The sequence below is a fragment of the Sceloporus occidentalis genome, unplaced genomic scaffold (genome assembly GCF_023333645.1).
Source record: "Sceloporus occidentalis isolate IW3139 unplaced genomic scaffold, rSceOcc1.0.p SCAF_16, whole genome shotgun sequence".
In the NCBI taxonomy this organism is placed as follows: Eukaryota; Metazoa; Chordata; class Lepidosauria; order Squamata; family Phrynosomatidae; genus Sceloporus; species Sceloporus occidentalis.
In genome coordinates, this window is record NW_028316996.1 from 897,193 (window position 1) to 914,802 (window position 17,610).

Genomic DNA, 17,610 nt, shown 5'->3' on the forward strand with positions numbered 1-17,610 from the left:
AATAGCCATTGTGTGGCAATGAGATACACACTCATAGGGTGGTGAAAGAGTTAATAGAACACGGTATATTTAAAATAGGGCTGCAAGTTGGTAAACAAGTGCTCAGTTCCAGGAGGTGGACAGTACATCCCACTGAAATGTACCGAACGGGTTAATATGATGGTATCTCGTTACATGTGCCCTGTGCCGGGGGGGGGGTGTCTAATTTTGGAAGGCTGACCTAGAAGGCATGGGATGTGCTAAGCAAGGAGGGACACGATATGCCAACCCTTTGGGTTTTGGTCTGAGTGACGTTACAGCCTGTCATTCTTCATAGGGAAATACACATGGAAACGAAGCTCGCATCACACAGCCTGTGAATCACCAGCATCGCCAGCACGGACGGTACTATTTACTCTTTAATATTTCTGTTGCTATGAGACACTGACTAATGCCATATTACTGCATTTTGATGATGGTTGCATGTAGGATTGAATGAGTTTCTAGAGCTCTTCCATCCTTCTAGATCTCCTTCCTCTTGTTCAGATACATCAGGCTGTGTTTGTGAATCTACAGCAAAGGGGTTTAGGAAGGAGGAGTTACAGGAAGGGATATTGCTCACACCATAACAGACTCACATCTTCCACTCCGGAACATTCATTGAGAATGTTGCTCCTTCATGAAACATTTATTGTTGTTGTCTGGTCTGCAGGAGTCTAGGAATTGCTCATAAGACTCCCTTTACCGGTTTGAGAGGACATGTCAAGGTGAACAATGGCTCAGCAAAGGATTGTCCAGTGCAGCTGCCTGGAGAGCTACAAGGTGGGTATCATCAGTGTTTCATATCCCAACAGGGACTTCCAGTGTCATTGAGTACTTTGTGGCTTAGACCATTAGATGGCTAGTTCATAACAAGTTTCTTTTTTTTTTTTTACAGCGGACTTGTTCCTGTGTAAGGAAGTAATATAAACACTACTGAGCAAGACTACACTGTATGATCTGATCAATTTGGAGGATGCTGGTACCCTTTGATAAGGTCTTTCTCGTGTCCTAAAGTGTCTTATAGTGGCTACTGAACAACCTTAAAACCCAATGTGTTTAGCACCTAGCAGGAAAGATGAGATTGAAATGGAACCTTCTGAGGGGGCATCGTCAGCTTCCATTATACAACCTAAGCTTGATCAACCACCAATGGGCAAAGGAGTCACCAAACTGTACCTTGTAGCTGCAGTATTACTTTGGTTAGTAACTGGTACAACCATATCTAGCCTAAACAAATGGATATTTGTAGTGTACAACTTCAGGTATCCCCTGCTCCTGTCCTCACTTCATATGCTCACAGCTGTCTTGATGGAATACCCCATGCTCCGTTTCGGCTTGGTGAAGCTGAAGGCTGAGGAAGAAGTGTCTCTGAATGCCACTGCCAGGTTTAAAATCTTTCTTCTGAGTTTGACTTTCTGCTCCAGCATTGCCTTTGGGAACCTGGGACTAAGCTGCGTTCAGCTCTCTTTGGCTCAGATGATTTATACGACAACCCCCATATTTACGCTGGTACTTTCAAAAGTATTCCTGGGTGCCAGACAGCACACACTGAAGTACACTGCCATGATCCCTATATGCCTGGGGGCCTGCTTCAGCATTATCGGAGAGGCTCAGTTTGACCAAACTGGATGTATGTACCTTTTTGCTTCTACCTTTCTCAGAGGACTGAAATCTATACAACAGAGTAAGTAACAAATCCAACAAATGTGAATAATCATGAATGGCAGAAGTGGAGTGGCATTAGTTTTCCCAGGAAATCTTAAATTGTTTTCTAAATCTGGCAAAACTTGCGACGGGTAATTTTATTTTGCTTCCACAATCAGCAGTGATTGTTAAGAAGCTCTTGTAATGTATATGTTAATTGAACCCCTTTAGTACCCCATAGGATTACTGTTATGTCCTGAAAACCTGTGGCAAGACACCCACAGGGACATCCCTCCTTGCTGCTACACGGGACATAAGGCTGTCTGTTGATAGTCTGGTCTCTCACCTGTCAGCAGAAGCCAGCGCTGCTGCTGATGTCCACTGGAAGGTCACTGGAGGACAGACCCTGAACACTTAGCAATGCAAGTTAATGGAAACTTGCTTGCTGATCACAGTGTGATCAGTGCAGGGGAGATTGGAGGGAAGCGAGTGAGAAACACAACTAAAAATAACATTTTTGGGGAAAAAATGAATAAATTAGAAATGAAAAAGAAATAAACAATACAGTGAGCTCAGTGATGTCATAGTGAGATCACTGGCATACTTAACATGTGCACATAACAGCGCAAATAAATAATAAAGAGCCCTTACATCACATTGTTCTAGCACTGCATGTAAAAAGTATCACACCCTGGCCCGTTCCCTACCCCCAAACCTTAAGGCTTAAGGCAAAAGTAACAAAAATACTACACTATAGGGTACTATGTAACAATTGGATGTGGCCCTCTAGAACATAAAAAAAAACAATATGTACGGGTATGTCTGTTACCGAACATAAATTGGGTTATTGTTAATAAGGGGCACAGTGTGTTGGAGAAATTCTGCAAAAAAAAAAGTAAAGTTTTTGTTATATGTTTTTTGTGTGTTTCTATTGTTTCAAATGAAAGCCCTATTTTTCCTTAAAAAACAGGATGTAAACTTTGTGTGAATATATCAAATACGAAATAGGGGAATCTTGATTAAACCCATGTATGGTAAAAATGGCAAAAAAACATACTAAAAACCCTAAAGAGGTTAAAGTGCACACGATAGCTACTATTTTCCCAGTAAAATAACTGTTATTTGGAAATTATTCTGCTTGCTGCACTTCGTTGTTTGTTTTTTTGTATTGAGTAGACGTAACAGTACATATTACACCTAGGGTTTTAAACCCTAGGTGACATTTTGCCATAAATTGGCCAAACTATTCTTGTCACTAGTCCTTTGGCTGTAAAGTATAATAGATTTGGCAAAAAACGTATTTAGATAATATGTGTATAAACATTAGTCGTGTAATGGGTGGAAAAGCACAAAGGTCTACCAGTACACATCATATTATATAATAATAATGTTTCATGTTTGTAAATCAGCTTATGTGTATGATTTATTTTACCTACAATTTACTACAATTATTCATATTGATTTAATTAGCCCAATTAAAAAACATATTTTTAATTATACACTCTCCCTATGTTATGCAATGTTTTTTTTACACAGGGTAATACAGCTTTAAGGAATTCATAAATCTCTTTTGTATCCATTGAACATATCTGACATCATTTTAGGACCTCGGTATCCAGGTGATGTCATATCACCAAAACAGATTATGACAAATCTTGGGCTCCTGTGTAGGTAGAGAGAAAAGTGTATTTTTTAGTATTTATTTTTGTTCTTTGTGTGAAACAATTTATTCTTAGAGGAAATTGTCTTAGACATTGCCTGTACATAACAGAAGGTCAAGAAACAAGACTGAAGTCTTACAATGGCACACAAATTGGCAGACGTACTGTGTTACAAAATGTTCTGCGTTACAAAATAATTATATGTTTCCTTAAGGAAAAACACAGTTTTATTTTAGCTCTAATTTCCCTTTATGGAAATTTTGAGCTCCAGGTAAATCTAATAATTTGTTTCCCCTTTTAAATTTACATAAAGGGTTAATGAAACTCTAATCTTGGCAAAGGTTATACTGTAATTCCGAACTAGAATAACGTTTGACATATTTCAATCTCCCTTGTCTGGTACGTTTCTGAACAGGTCCTTCTGTTTACATTTATAGGATCAGTTCTCGTAAATGCTTGTCAGTCGCCGTGTGGCAGCTGCTGTTCAGCTGCATGCTTGAAACTCTGTATGTTTACAAACAGGGAACTGCCCTCCTACCTTTTTTTCTAGAACAAGCCTGATCTGTACATTTCTATTAATAGATCCAAACTAAAGTTAGCCTGTTTTCCAACCTAAGGTTTTACAAATAATCCTTTATAGCATAACATGTTTCCTATTATCCATATACTATATGATATTTCTCAGCTGGCCTCACTCTTTGCTGCTATAGGGAGAAACAAACCAACTGGCAGATATGGAGGAGCAGATTGACATGTTTCTTATGCTTCTTATTAGACAAGAGCATGGCGAGAAAAAATTGTTCATTTCTGGGCAACACATTTTATTTACTGTCCATTCAGCTCGGACAAACTTTGGGAGCATTTTTTCATTAGTAATGACACTCTGGGGGCATTCCGAAATGAGGAGGTCCCTGACACCATTTTCTCCGAGAGTAAGAGGTGCAGTAGTAGTAGTAGTAGTAGAGCACTGGGCCTGGGCAGGCAGACACCCCTGGGAGCAGGACTGAATTTCCCCAATATTATGTATTATACATTTTATATTGTCACCAATATGTATTTAGAAATGAAGAATAATAAATGATATGATAGAAAGATAACTTGTCCACAAATTACAGTGGTTTGGCTAGTAGCATAAATGGGCAACTGTCTTAATCAACTAAACCTTACTTAGGAACAGGGGAAAAAATGTCTGCTGCAGTCCCTGTAATACGCTACAGTAGTCACTACAGCTTCTCCAATCCACCCTACAACAGTACATTTTCTGCACTAAAAGAAACTATGCATTACCTTGCACTTTTGTAAATGCTGATTGGCCAGAGTGAAAAAGTAAGGAAAAACTACCATAGGTTGTTGGACCCATTAATCACAGCCATTTCTATCAATGAGACCACCCTGATTTATTTGGCTACATTGTTAATAAGGTTGAAAAAAGACCTAAGTCCATCAAGTTCAACTCTTCTACCTAACCTTCCTACTCTTGATCCAAAAGAAGGATATGTACCTTTCTATACAAAGTCCTTTTCACTTTACCCCATCAATGAGCACCAAAACGTCCTCCTGTACGAAAAAAGTCGTGGCCAGAAGGCACACAGCACTTCACCCCACCAAAACTGGACTGAGTCTTAGGGGGCTCAGGTTCACTGTAGCTTCAAGCGATCCAGTGGTGCTTAACTCACTACCGAAACCTGAAATCAATCGTGTTCTGAATCCGAAAAAAATGAAACGTGTTGATGCCAAAATAAGTGCCAGTGAAGGTATCACAGGCCCCAGCCAATGGCTGGTAAGATAAAAAATTCACCCTCCACCATGAGCCAATGGCCAGGGCAAATTAAGAGTGGTTGTATAAAAGGTGCATCATGAGGGGATCTATGGTAAATACAACATGTTTATCAACCCATGCAAAGTGGTAAAAAAAGTGTGCCCCTCACACACCCATCAAAGTGCCAAGTGCCCCAGCGGATCCATGCTAGGGGATGCTATAACACCTCTGGCTCTCTGACGACATCCCCAGCCTTAATGCCAGAGCACCAAGCTTTCCCTCTCTCACATGTACTCACTTTATCTTAGCCAAAAGGCAGAGAAGCATCTGGAAGCTGATGTGACACCAGCTTAGGACATGACCATCAAAATTACCCCAAGCATCATAGACTCCTAGTTAGTGCTCTGCTCACCACCAGCCAGTTCCAGGGCTGCAGTATCTTCAACCAATAAGTGTGACCAGATAAAGAATGCATATTTACTTACTTAGTACTATAATATGAATTCATCATTCATGATGCTGGTTAGGGCATCATACTGTCCCTTTAACGGCACCATCCCACCTGCTCTGTTGAAGTAAAAAGTTTTGTAACTATAGACAGCATCCCCAGAAATCATTCTTTAAGTACATTTCTTCATCATTCATATTTTGGTAGATTTTTTAAATTAAAGAGTATCAATAACTATACATATAAAATTCCAAGTTCTGTTGGATCACCTCACTGAAATGTATCTGGCCTTGTCTTAGCGGATACGTGAATTCTGTAGGAAGGGAAGGGATGCAAACGTTTGCATAAATTACCATAAATATTTTTGATAGGGTTACACAGTGTACTATTATAACTGGGACAAGATCATGAAAAGCAGCCAAACAGACCGGGAAGTTAATTAAAGTTCTTGGCAGGACTGAAGTCTTTTTTTCTCTCTCTCCCTCTCTCTTACTCTCTCTCTCTTCTCTCCCTCTCTTTATGGTTTCTCCCTTCTCAACCCCCTCCCTCTGTTCTCTTCTCTTTTTCCCCTCTATGTATCTCCTATTTGTCTTCTCTGTCCCTAATCACCTCTCTGCATCTTGCTTTCCTCTCATTGGCCCAACTGTTATCTCTTTTATTTATTGTTTGGGTCTTTTTTCTTCTATCCCTCTTTCTCTCTCCTCCTCTTTTTGTTCGCTTCTTATGCCTACCTCGCCCAGTGCACACATCATTTTCAGCAGCCCCAACCTGTCCCCCTTTCCCCCTTTACACACAGTGTAAATGAGCAGCCTCCGGGACCCCAACACCACCACACACAGACCAATGGCTTCCGAGCTAGGATTTATATTTGTATGGTCCATAAGAGGCACTACTTAAGGCAAAAGGTACTCTATTGGTCGCCGGCAGGGGGCTCCTCTGACATCAACTAGTGAAGGGCAGCTGCTTTTCATTGGCTGGTGCCAAAAGTGGACCCTGTCAGCGACCAATAGAGTCGCTCTTACAGACCTTTAACTCTGGTGCGATCCTACAGATTCCTGTTCCCGCTAACCCCTGCTATCCTACGAAGACTTAAGGTAGGCTAGAAGTCATGACTTGTATGGAAGAAGGAACCAGGGAGATTAGTTGAAGTTCAGTTGTCTCCTGGCTTGTCGGATTAGCCTCCTACCTAGTGATTGTGTACCTTGCTGTTCTAATCTGTGCTCGAAACCTGGCTTGTCTGTCTACACGTTTAGTGAACCAAACCCGGCTGACCTTCCGTTTTGCATTGCTACCTGGCATTGTGGTTTCTATCCTGGAATTCTACCTGCAGTATTACCTATTCAGGTATCCAGTTATTAAACTAAGTACCTAATATACCTGCCTATACCTCAGCCTCCACACTGTTGGAATCAACAAAGTAGACTGTTGGAATAAGGGGCTCAACCCCTTGCTAGGTCATTTAGGGTGAAGAACAATCCAAAGCTAAGTCATATAGCCAGTCACCTTGCTGATGATGAGCTGTGGCTACTTGCCCTTTGGAGATGCAGATCTTTATGTCCATCCTGATGTTACCACATGTATCCATTTCCAGAGAGGGCAATAATTATTAAGCTGCTTCTGGTTTGGCTCTTCTCCCTCTTCCTCTGAGTACTGACTTGCCTGGCCTTAGTAGTGATGTGAAGTTCTTCATCTTGCTGTAACTCCCTGCTTAATCTATTCATGATCTTAGGATGTACTATTACATGCAAAGGGAAGTGGTCCAAAGGACCTTTAGGATATAATGGTACATCCTAAGTATTTTGCACCAACGGAGGGATTCCCTGGTAAGTACACCAGTCAAAAATTAAAACATAATGTGGAAAAAGAGGCCAGGCACCTTAAAAGTTAGTGCAAAAATGTTTCCTCTCCCTGTTATCTATTTTATAATATAATATTTATATTAAATGATGGAATACACATATAAAAATCTGCCCTTACAATACAATGTACAAAACACTATATAAAGTGTATGGGTTCACTAACCATATACAAAATAAAATCCTGGTAAAACAAACGTGGCCAAAATGGCAGGGGCGTCCAACCTGTGGCCCTCCAGCTGCTGCATTTGGGAGATGTAGTCCTGCAGCAGCTGGAGGGCCGCAGGTTGGACGCCCCTGCCCTAGGGACTAACTGAGCTACTTCGAACGTCATAAATACTCGCTGAATACTGCACTTTGAGAACGTGGACTATTCCCTTCTGCACATGCTGCTCAAGCAATTACCCAGGCGTGACTCCATCATTTAATTCATTCAAGGTGTGTACGGCACCATTGTGTAATTGTAAATGTAAGCCCTTTAGTCTTATTTTTGCTTTTTATAGTATGTATAAACACAGGACCAGAGATATAGACACATAAAGGTATAAAGCGAGGTCACCAGAGGTTATAATTTCCCAGCAACACTTTTACAGAGATCTTCATTTAAACAACAAACACTTTATGTATTAAAGGGAGAGTTGTCAGGACAGCTTGTATGAGAGTTGGGGTTGTAACTCTCTCATTCAATATTCATTATAAAGGGCCAGCACAGGTAAGTTTCTCCAGTAAGAGGCTGAGCTGGCCCTGAAAAATGCATAGGTCAAAGTATGACGAGATGTCCCTTATTTAAACTATACATAATACAGAGCCAGTCAAGCTTCTCATGCAGCAGAAGCTCATTGGGATTTGGACCTTTGGGGTGCTGTACAGGTCATAGTACCCAGCTACGTGAAACACTAATTTATTGTACAATCAGGTTATGTTACACAGTCTGCAAAAACATGTTTGGTATGACACTTGTCAGTATATACACGTACAACAAAAATGTCTGAAAAAGTGTTTGTATATTAAACTAAACACTTTAGTATATAATTGTGTATGATGAAATCCTTGGCAATCATTGAAGAGTGGAGCACAGGCTGGCATTGTTTTATGAGCAAACAGAAATGCATTGCTATGTGTATTGTTGCGTCAAAAAACTGGCACAACAGATGAGGAAGCAAAGAGAAGAGTGTTATTATTATTATTATTACATATTAGTATCAGGTCTAGGTAGAGAAGTACTTTGAAGAATATACAAGCTATGGAAAAACTATACATAACGTCTGGTGTGTCCTAGCAGGAAGTCCATTATTGCTTTAGAGAAAGCACATGCTTGTGGGAGATGTGAATCTTAAAATGAGTCCCTCTCTCATGCTCTGCTGTAATATGTATGTATCATGCCAATAGATACCCCAATGTATGTATCATGCCAATAGATACCCCAATGTATGTATCATGCCAATAGATACCCCAATGTATGTATCATGCCAATAGATACCCCAATGTATGTATCATGAAAATAGATACCCCAATGTATGTATCATGCCAATAGATACCCCAATGTATGTTTCATGAAAATAGATACCCCAATGTATGTATCATGCCAATAGATACCCCAATGTATGTATCATGCCAATAGATACCCCAATGTATGTATCATGAAAATAGATACCCCAATGTATGTATCATGCCAATAGATACGCCAATGTATGTATCATGCCAATAGATACGCCAATGTATGTATCATGCCGATAGATACCCCAATGTATGTTTCATGAAAATAGATACCCCAATGTATGTATCATGCCAATAGATACCCCAATGTATGTTTCATGCCAATAGATACCCGTTGGAGCCCTGTTGCTTCCATTACCTACTCTTGTGATGTCACTAACATACTAACTGCTGTAGTCATGATGATGGTCACACCCTGGACCTTTTTTCTAGCATGTGCTCTCTCACTATCTTCTCTAATTCCCTATCCCCCCCTGTCCGACCACATTTTCCTTCCCTGCTCTCTCATTTTGCCTCTTACTCTTATTAATAATAATTCAGGGACACCTGCTGGCCCCGTAGAGTAATAGTAGAGTCTTTAGTGAACCAAAAGGATGTAGAGAACAAGAGGTAATATAAGAAGAGAAGCAAATAAAGAGAAATTAACAGTACGTGATAGAACATGTTTGGTTTATGACAGGGGATATTCAAATAAAGAAGAAATCAGTATAATCTGGTGACCCTTTAGTTCAGTTTTGTTCTAATGCATAATTAAATCTCGCATTAAATTCAGTATATATAATTATGGTAAATAAGTATCTTAATGGTATTTAGATGAACTCTTAGTATAACTAAAATGATTTATAGAAACTATCTTTCGCTTACTTTTATTGGATATAGCTTTGTGTACAAAGGGAATATGGAATCAAAGGAAAAAACAATGTGAGAGAGAATGAAAATGGGGAGAGAGTGAGGATAGAAAAGAGAAAAAATAACGTAGGAGAGCGGAAAGAAGGGAAAGCGAGAATCACTTGGGCAGCATACCTTCACCAGGGTGATCATTATATTCTTAAACAAAAGAAAAAATGGGGTGCACTCAAAATAATAAAAAAGAAAGAACAAATAAGGATGCATTAAATTGATAAATTCATTGTAATGCTATGTATTAAATGTATAAGGAAATCTCATATCTGAATATTTCCAAGTGTCCACAGGAGATTTCTAAAATATAACACTGGTTCATATATAAGCATTTCTGCCTAATTAGCAGCTATAGATATTTCTGTTTTGAGTATCGGTAAGTGCTAAACATTTCAATCATCTTTTTCACTTTCAGGTTCACTTCTGAAAGAGGAGAGAATTCACTCGGTAACATTGCTGTATCTGATGTCCATCCCCAGCTTCTGCATCCTCTTTATGGCTTCAGTGCTACTGGAGAGAGAGATAGCATGGGAAACACCACCAGACTGCCACAACAAACTCTGGTTCTTCATTGTTCTCAGTTGCTTGGGATCTGTCTTGTATAATTTGGCAAGCTTCTGTGTCATCACCCTGACCTCTGCAGTCACCATACATGTGTTAGGAAACCTCAACTTGGTTGGTAACCTTGTCTTATCTAGAGTGCTCTTTGGAAACCAGTTGACATTTCTTAGTTACACAGGCATTGGTCTTACACTGGCAGGGATGTTTATGTATCACAATTGTGATCTTATAGAGGAACACTTTGGATCTAGAAAATCTCTTCATACTCCTGACCAGCATGCCAAGTCAGAGTGATTCATATCACCAAAGATGCCCAGTTTGTGAAGGATTGTTTATCTGCCAAGAACTGCATTACAGTCTATGTTGTAAAGCTGTTTTGCCTCAATAACATTAAAAACAAACACATCAGGGGGGCGTGTCCTGGAGCTCGACCGAGATGGCCGCACACTGAGTTGCTCCTGATTCACCCACCGAGATAAACAGCTTTTTCCAGCGATATAACGCATTTTTTGGACTCCTTCACGGCAGACCACAATGCCTAAACATCCCCCGAAGGATTCGTCGACCGCGGTTGCTTCTTACTTTCGCAAGAAAGATTCCGCTCCACCGCGTGCTTCTTGCGGCCCGGACCCTGGGGACGATGATTTCGACGCCCCCTGCACTAAAAAGGACATCGCGGAACTTACCGACCTTCTCCGGACGGTCAAGAAGGACCTCCATCGCGACATCAAGGAAGGTCTGGCGACCCTGACGAAAGAGGTACGCGATCTGCAGTCCCGCACTACCATTCTCGAGCAAAACCACGTGGTGATGGCCGAGGAGCACCAAGCCGCCAGGGTGGACTGGGACGGTACCCTAGCTAAGTACCGGAGCCTACAGGAGCAGGTTGAAGACCTGGACAACCGCTCGCGACGTTGCAACATTAGGGTACGTAATGTGCCCGAAGCGGCTCCCTTGCCTGACTTCATTGACCGCTACTTTCGCCTCCTACTGCCTGAGGCCTCGGCCGCGGATCTCCATCTAGACAGGGTTCACCGGGCTCTAAGGCCTCGTCCTGCACCTTCGGACAACCCGAGAGATATCATCATAAAATGCCACCATTACACGACCAAAGAAGCTATCTTTCGCGCGGTTCGCAATGTATCACCATCCTTGGACGGTATCACACCTCACCTCTACGCAGATGTTGCGCCGTCCACGCTGCAGAAGCGGAAGGTACTCAAACCCATTACAGAGCTCCTTCGCTCTCATGGAATTAAGTACCGATGGGGCTTCCCATTTCGCCTTACTGCTTTCCACGGTTCTGCTCAGCACGTACTTCGGGACCCCTCGGAAGGGCCAGACTTTTTGAAACACCTGGGTATCACGGTTACCCGCGAAGTGCTCCACCTGCAAACCCTGATGGATCCTCGTCCTCATCCCGGTCGGGCTGCCTCGCCTTCACCACTTCTGGATGCGACTTCGGGGGAGGTTGACGATGGTGCTGATCCTGTTCCGCCACTACTCTCGCGAAGGGACTGAATTGAGTTGTTGTCTATTGTGCCTTTTTGCGTTACTTAACCTCGTTACCCCTGTTGGGTTTACCGTAGGGGTTCATATTGTTCCTGTGGGATTTGCTGCTCGCTCATACAAGAGTTATATAATTTTTTTTTTTTTTATTTTTTTTTATTTTTTATTTTTTTTTTTATTTTTTTTTTTTTTTCTCTTCCTATACTAGTTTGCCTTGGCTTATGTCGTGGCAACCACGCTCCACGTAGGCATGGCATGGAGGGGTCTGTCGTACTCCTCACACACATTCCATGTCATTGCTTCTTGAGCTGTCGAGTTGGCTGATGGTCCCACTCCACCACTGTTTTCTCCAGCGGGCCTCTCGCTATTGCTACAGGTGGTCTTCTGTTACTTTTTATTGTTGCCCCTGTTGGCTTCGTCGTAAGGGTCCAGGGCTCTTGGTTTGGTCCCACTGCTCCCACGCACCCACACTTACAAATGGTTTTTTTTTTTTTTTTTTTTTTTTTTTTTTTGTTTTTTTTTTTTTTTTTGTTTTTTTTTTTTTTTTTTTCTCATATATATGCTCATACACGGTATGCTACATATGTGGTTCTGTCTGTGTTACCATATTAGTTGTCAGGTTGTACTCTTCGTTTGTTCTCGGTGGGGGGTCCCATCTGGTCTCCCAGGTCCCCCTATAGCGCAGCCTCACCGATATCGGTGTGAGGGCTGCTCTTCGTCTCGGATCTCAAGTTATAGGCATTTCCATCTCCCTTCTGGGATTTGGGTGCTTATCCCGCGACTCATACGGCTTGCCCCTATTTGTCGCCTTCGTTCTGAGATCGTCACCTGACGCACCTCGGTTGGTACCCGTGGGCAGATCCCGCTTTTTTACCCCTGTGGTTCTAGTTCCCTACCATTTCCTCTACTGTTCCCTGCTTACCTTTTCCCCTCAGCCCTTGAGGACCTCTTTTTTTTTTTTTTTTTTTTTTTTCTCTTTCTCTTCTTTCTCTCACTTTGTATTCTTTTTTCGCAGGAGCCTCTCGTGACTTCTGTTCGAGTTCCGCATTCCTCAATTGTTGGGCCTGATGGCTGCGCTGGGGACTTCTGGGGGGTCTGCACTTAAGGTAATTACTCACAACACACACGGCCTCAATTCCCCACACAAGCGTCTTAAAGCTATCAAGAACTATGTTGCACTTCGTGCCGATGTGGTCTTCTTACAAGAGACCCACTTTAAACATGACCACGCTCCCAAATACTGGGGCAAACATTTCCTCCAACACTTTCATGCCACTCATCCCACGAAGCACAATGGAGTCTCGATTCTCCTACACAAACGACTAGACTTTCAACTCACTAGCTTAAACAAGGATCCGGCAGGTAGATACATCCGATTGTGCGGCACTTTGTCTGGGCGCGACATATGCTTTCTTAATGTTTACGCCCCTTCTCCCAACCTCTCGGGCTTCTATTCTCAGTTGGAAGCTTTGGTTGATGTTCCCAGGTCTACTGGCCTGATTGTGGGGGGGGACTTTAACGCCACTCCTGACCCGTACTTGGACAGATCTGACTTTAGACGCACCACGACTCCCCGGGCCTCCTACAAACCTCTTCAACTTTTTTTGCAACGCATGCATTTGTTTGATACCTGGCGCTCGATACACCCCAGAGATAGGGATTACTCTTTCTACTCTAACCCACACAATAGCTACTCCCGTATTGATCATATTTTTATTTCACAACCTTTACTACCCTCTCTGCTGTCTTCTCGCATACACGAAATTACTTGGTCAGACCACGGGATAGTCGAGTGCTTATTTTCTGGTCTTTCCCCGCGCCCCCCGGCTTGTACTTGGAAACTAAATGAGTCCTTGTTGGCGGATCCGGTCATAGCCACCTCTGTAGCTGAGGCCCTGGAAGAATATTTCACCTTGAACTCCTCCCCTGACCTGGCAGTAGGGATGTTGTGGCTGGCCCATAAGGCCGTTATTCGCGGCACACTCATTAGGTTAGCTTCCCATAAGAAACGTGAGAAGCTCCGCCAGGAGCGCCTCTTGCGGGCCGAGATCCGCGACCTTGAACGCTTGCACAAATCCACTGGGGACCCCCAGGCCCTCCGCTCTTTGGTCATCAAAAAGGGCGAGCTCAATCTGATTCTATCAGCCGAGGTTTTGAAGGCCATTCATTGGACGAACCAAAAATTTTTTGAAAAGGGCAATAAGCCTGATACCATGCTGGCAAGGCGTCTTCGCTTCGCCACGAAGTCCCATGCTATTAGACAAATTCACACCTCCTCCGGTCATGCGTCCTCCCATCCTGATGTCATTTGTCAACAGTTTGCTAACTACTATACCTCCCTTTATGACGGTCATAAAACCTCCCATACACCGCATGTTGCCCAATGCACGCAAGAGTTCCTGAGGAACTCTCGGTTGCCGACCCTCTCTCCGGATGAGGTGCTGTCGTTATCCGCTGAGGTTACTCAAGAGGAGGTTGACCTTGCTCTCACCACCATGAAAGGCGCCAAGGCGCCCGGTCTTGACGGATTCACGGCATCTTACTATAAACGTTATAAGCAAATTTTATCCCCTCACTTGGCCGCGCTGTTTAATAGTTTTTTATCGGGTTCTCGGATTCCTACTGAGATGCTTTCGGCCAAAATCGTTGTGATCCCTAAAGAAGGGAAGGACGCTTCCTTTTGCTCCAATTATCGTCCTATTTCCCTCATTAATGTGGACATTAAGCTGTACGCCAAGGTATTGGCGTTGCGCCTCGCCCCCTGTTTACCACGACTGATCCATCCTGACCAGGTGGGCTTTGTGTTAGGTAGGGAGGCCCCTGATAACATTCGTCGCACCTTGGGGGTCGTCCATGCTTCCCGGTTGGCCCGGTCTCCAACTCTTCTGCTCTCCCTTGACGCGGAGAAAGCGTTTGATCGGGTTGATTGGGAATATATGTGGGCGGCGCTCGGGGCTTTTGGCTTTACTGGGGCTATACTGTCAGCTCTGCGTGGTCTCTATTCCTCCCCTAGCGCGGTGGTGGACACCGGAGGGACCGTGTCCTCTCCATTCCCCGTGCGAAACGGTACGCGTCAAGGCTGCCCCCTCTCTCCCCTTTTGTTTGCACTCTGCATTGAACCGCTGGCTGCCTCTATTCGTCTGCACCCGGACATCAGGGGAGTGCAAGTAGGGGATTCCCAATACAAGGTCAGCCTCTTCGCGGACGACGTGCTTCTTTCCCTCACGTCCCCCCTGGTATCTCTGCCCAATTTGTATGCCCTTCTATCCCGCTTCTCCGACATTTCGGGCTATAAGATCAATGCTTCGAAGTGTGAGGCACTGAATATTTCCCTCCCGCCCCATACTGTTAAACTACTAGACCTCAATTTTGATTTTAAGTGGCAACCCCACCGCCTCTGCTATTTGGGGATCTTTTTGACTGCCCACCTCTCCGATCTCTATAATGCTAACTACCCTCCGTTGCTGCAACGTTTGAAGGGAGACCTTCGTAGGTGGATGCCCTATAACATATCTCTCCTGGGTAGGGTCTATAGTGTCAAGATGTCTCTCCTTCCTAAAATACTTTACCTTTTCCGCTCGCTCCCGGTCCCTTTGGTGTCCCGAGACCTCGACCTTTTCCAGGCGGAGATTTTCCGCTTTGTATGGAGGGGGGCTAGACCGAGATGGAGGAGATCTCACCTTTATCGACCTCGTGCTGCGGGGGGCCTGGGAGTACCTCATCTGTTGTCTTATTTTCATGCTGCCCAATTAGCCCAGCTTACGCTGGTCCATCTTGGTGCCTTGGCCCCGAGATGGGTCCCCCTGGAGGAGGCCATGTGTCGCCTGCCGGACGTCTCGGAGGTCTGCTGGCTGGGGAGGGGCGTGCGTCCGTGCTGTTCAGGTAGCCCCACGTTGTCCTTTTCTCTTTCGTTGTGGGATCGTCTTAAGTTGCGGTACTCTTTGCACAGCACGCCGTCTGTTCTCACTCCCTTGTTTCGTAATCCGGCTTTCCCCGCCGGTATGTCCTCTGCGTCCTTCCTCTGGTGGTGGGATCACGGTGTAACTAAAGCTGGTCGCATGTATTACAGGGGTAGTTTGCACTCTTTACACACACTCACTACTGTCTTACAGATGCCCCCTACTGAAACTTTTCATTTCCTCCAGCTTCGTTCCTTCTTGACAGCGCTCAGGTTTCCCAGTACCTTGCCGCCTCTGACTCCGTTTGAGCGGTTGTGCTGGACGGGGGGGAGACAGCCGGGTGCGATTTCACAACTTTATACTCACCTTATCACCTATGCATTTCCTGACTCCCCTCCCCATTGTCGGCTGTGGGAACGTGACTTGGGTATCTCTTTAACTCAGTCGGACTGGTCAGAAATTTACGTTAACACATTCTCGCTTACAGCTAATACTCTTATTAAAGAAGGGGCATTTAAGGTGGTTGGCAGGTGGTATCTCCACCCTTCCCGCGTTGCCCAGATTTTTCCGGGTTCCAGCAATTGTTGCACGAGAGGTTGTGGAGAAAGGGGCTCATATTTCCACATGTGGTGGACGTGTCCCCTGGTTGTGGATGTGTGGACATGGATCTTCGATCTTCTTAGTGAGATCATTGGTACTCGGGTGGATCGGTGCCCTTTGACGGCCCTGCTTAATAAGCATCACCCTAATCCTCAATTCCTCTCGCATACTCACCGGCTTATTCATAGAATCTGTGCTGCGGCGCGACTCTCCCTTGCTAAAAACTGGAATACATGCATCCCATCCCACTCACAGCTTCTGGCCAAAATTTGGCATATTATGCACATGGAAAAACTCACCGCATACATACATGACACTTCTGAGCGTTTTTTGATGGTGTGGACCCCCTGGATGTCTTCTGCGTACGCCGATGGCTCTACGGGTAGGATGGCCGCTTTGTGATCTACCTCCGCGGCTCTTCGGACCCATTTATATGTATCTATAACTTTACCCTTTTTTTTTTTTTTTTTTTTTTTTTTTTTTCTCTTTTTCTTTCCTCTGTCTCTCTCTCTCTCTCATGTCATCTCTCATGTCTCTCCTGTTCTGAGGGTGGAAGGTTCATAAGTCTTAGTGTCTGGTCTTATTATAAGGTCATTCTGCCCCCGCCCCCGCTGTGTGCTTCCCAGACAACTGCGGCACCCCTATTATACTGCTCGCCTCTGGGCGGCTTTGCCTACTGTTACATGGGATCTCTGCCCATGGGTCTCCTTTTTCCTTATTGAGGTCTCAGTTTCTTTGGTGGTTTCTGCCCGTACCGCCTCGTTTTTTGTTTTTTTTCTAAAAAGACAAAAAAATTTCTGTATGTTCCGCTTTGTATTTCCAGAATTGCTAGTAGGTCAACTATGTTCGCCCGTCGGGGCATATGCTCTCCACCTATACTCTCTTGACCATTCTGGGGCGCAAGGCCCCTTTGGACCTCTGATTCTGGTCTTGTTTCCGTCGCATTTTGTTTTCACATGTTTCATGCTGCATTTATATCTCCATTGAAAACAAAAAAACGAAAAAGACGCCGGGATGCAGTCCTTGTTTCACTATGCTTTATTTCTATTTGTTTTGTCACATGATGGGCCTGGCTGTCAATAAAAAATTTTGAATCGAAAAAAAAAAACAAACACATCAAATGGATCTGAACAACTCACAAAGTGAATCTCTTGGAAGGAACCGTTGTCAGGAAGGCATCTGAAACTATTAATGTTTCTTTCAAGAAACGATATAATAGACTTCTAACTTTTTTTGTTGTTCACTCTGGTTTTTC

At 43.7% G+C, this 17,610-nt stretch overlaps 1 protein-coding gene across 1 annotated transcript; it reads left to right on the plus strand.

Annotated features, from left to right (window-relative positions):
- Window positions 1-1,071: 1,071 nt before the first annotated feature.
- On the plus strand, window positions 1,072-10,641 carry SLC35E4 (solute carrier family 35 member E4). Its single transcript, XM_089481705.1, has 2 exons — window positions 1,072-1,705; window positions 10,202-10,641. The coding sequence occupies exons 1-2, from the start codon at window positions 1,072-1,074 to the stop codon at window positions 10,639-10,641; spliced, it is 1,074 nt and encodes a 357-aa protein (XP_089337831.1).
- The last annotated feature ends 6,969 nt before the right edge of the window (window positions 10,642-17,610 follow it).

Excerpts from the sequence above, each read along its gene's own strand:
- SLC35E4 (XM_089481705.1), top strand. The coding sequence starts at position 1,072 with ATGTGTTTAGCACCTAGCAGGAAAGATGAGATTGAAATGGAACCTTCT. Across the intron at positions 1,706-10,201 it reads ACTGAAATCTATACAACAGA|GTTCACTTCTGAAAGAGGAG; the intron begins GTAAGTAACAAA and ends TTTCACTTTCAG.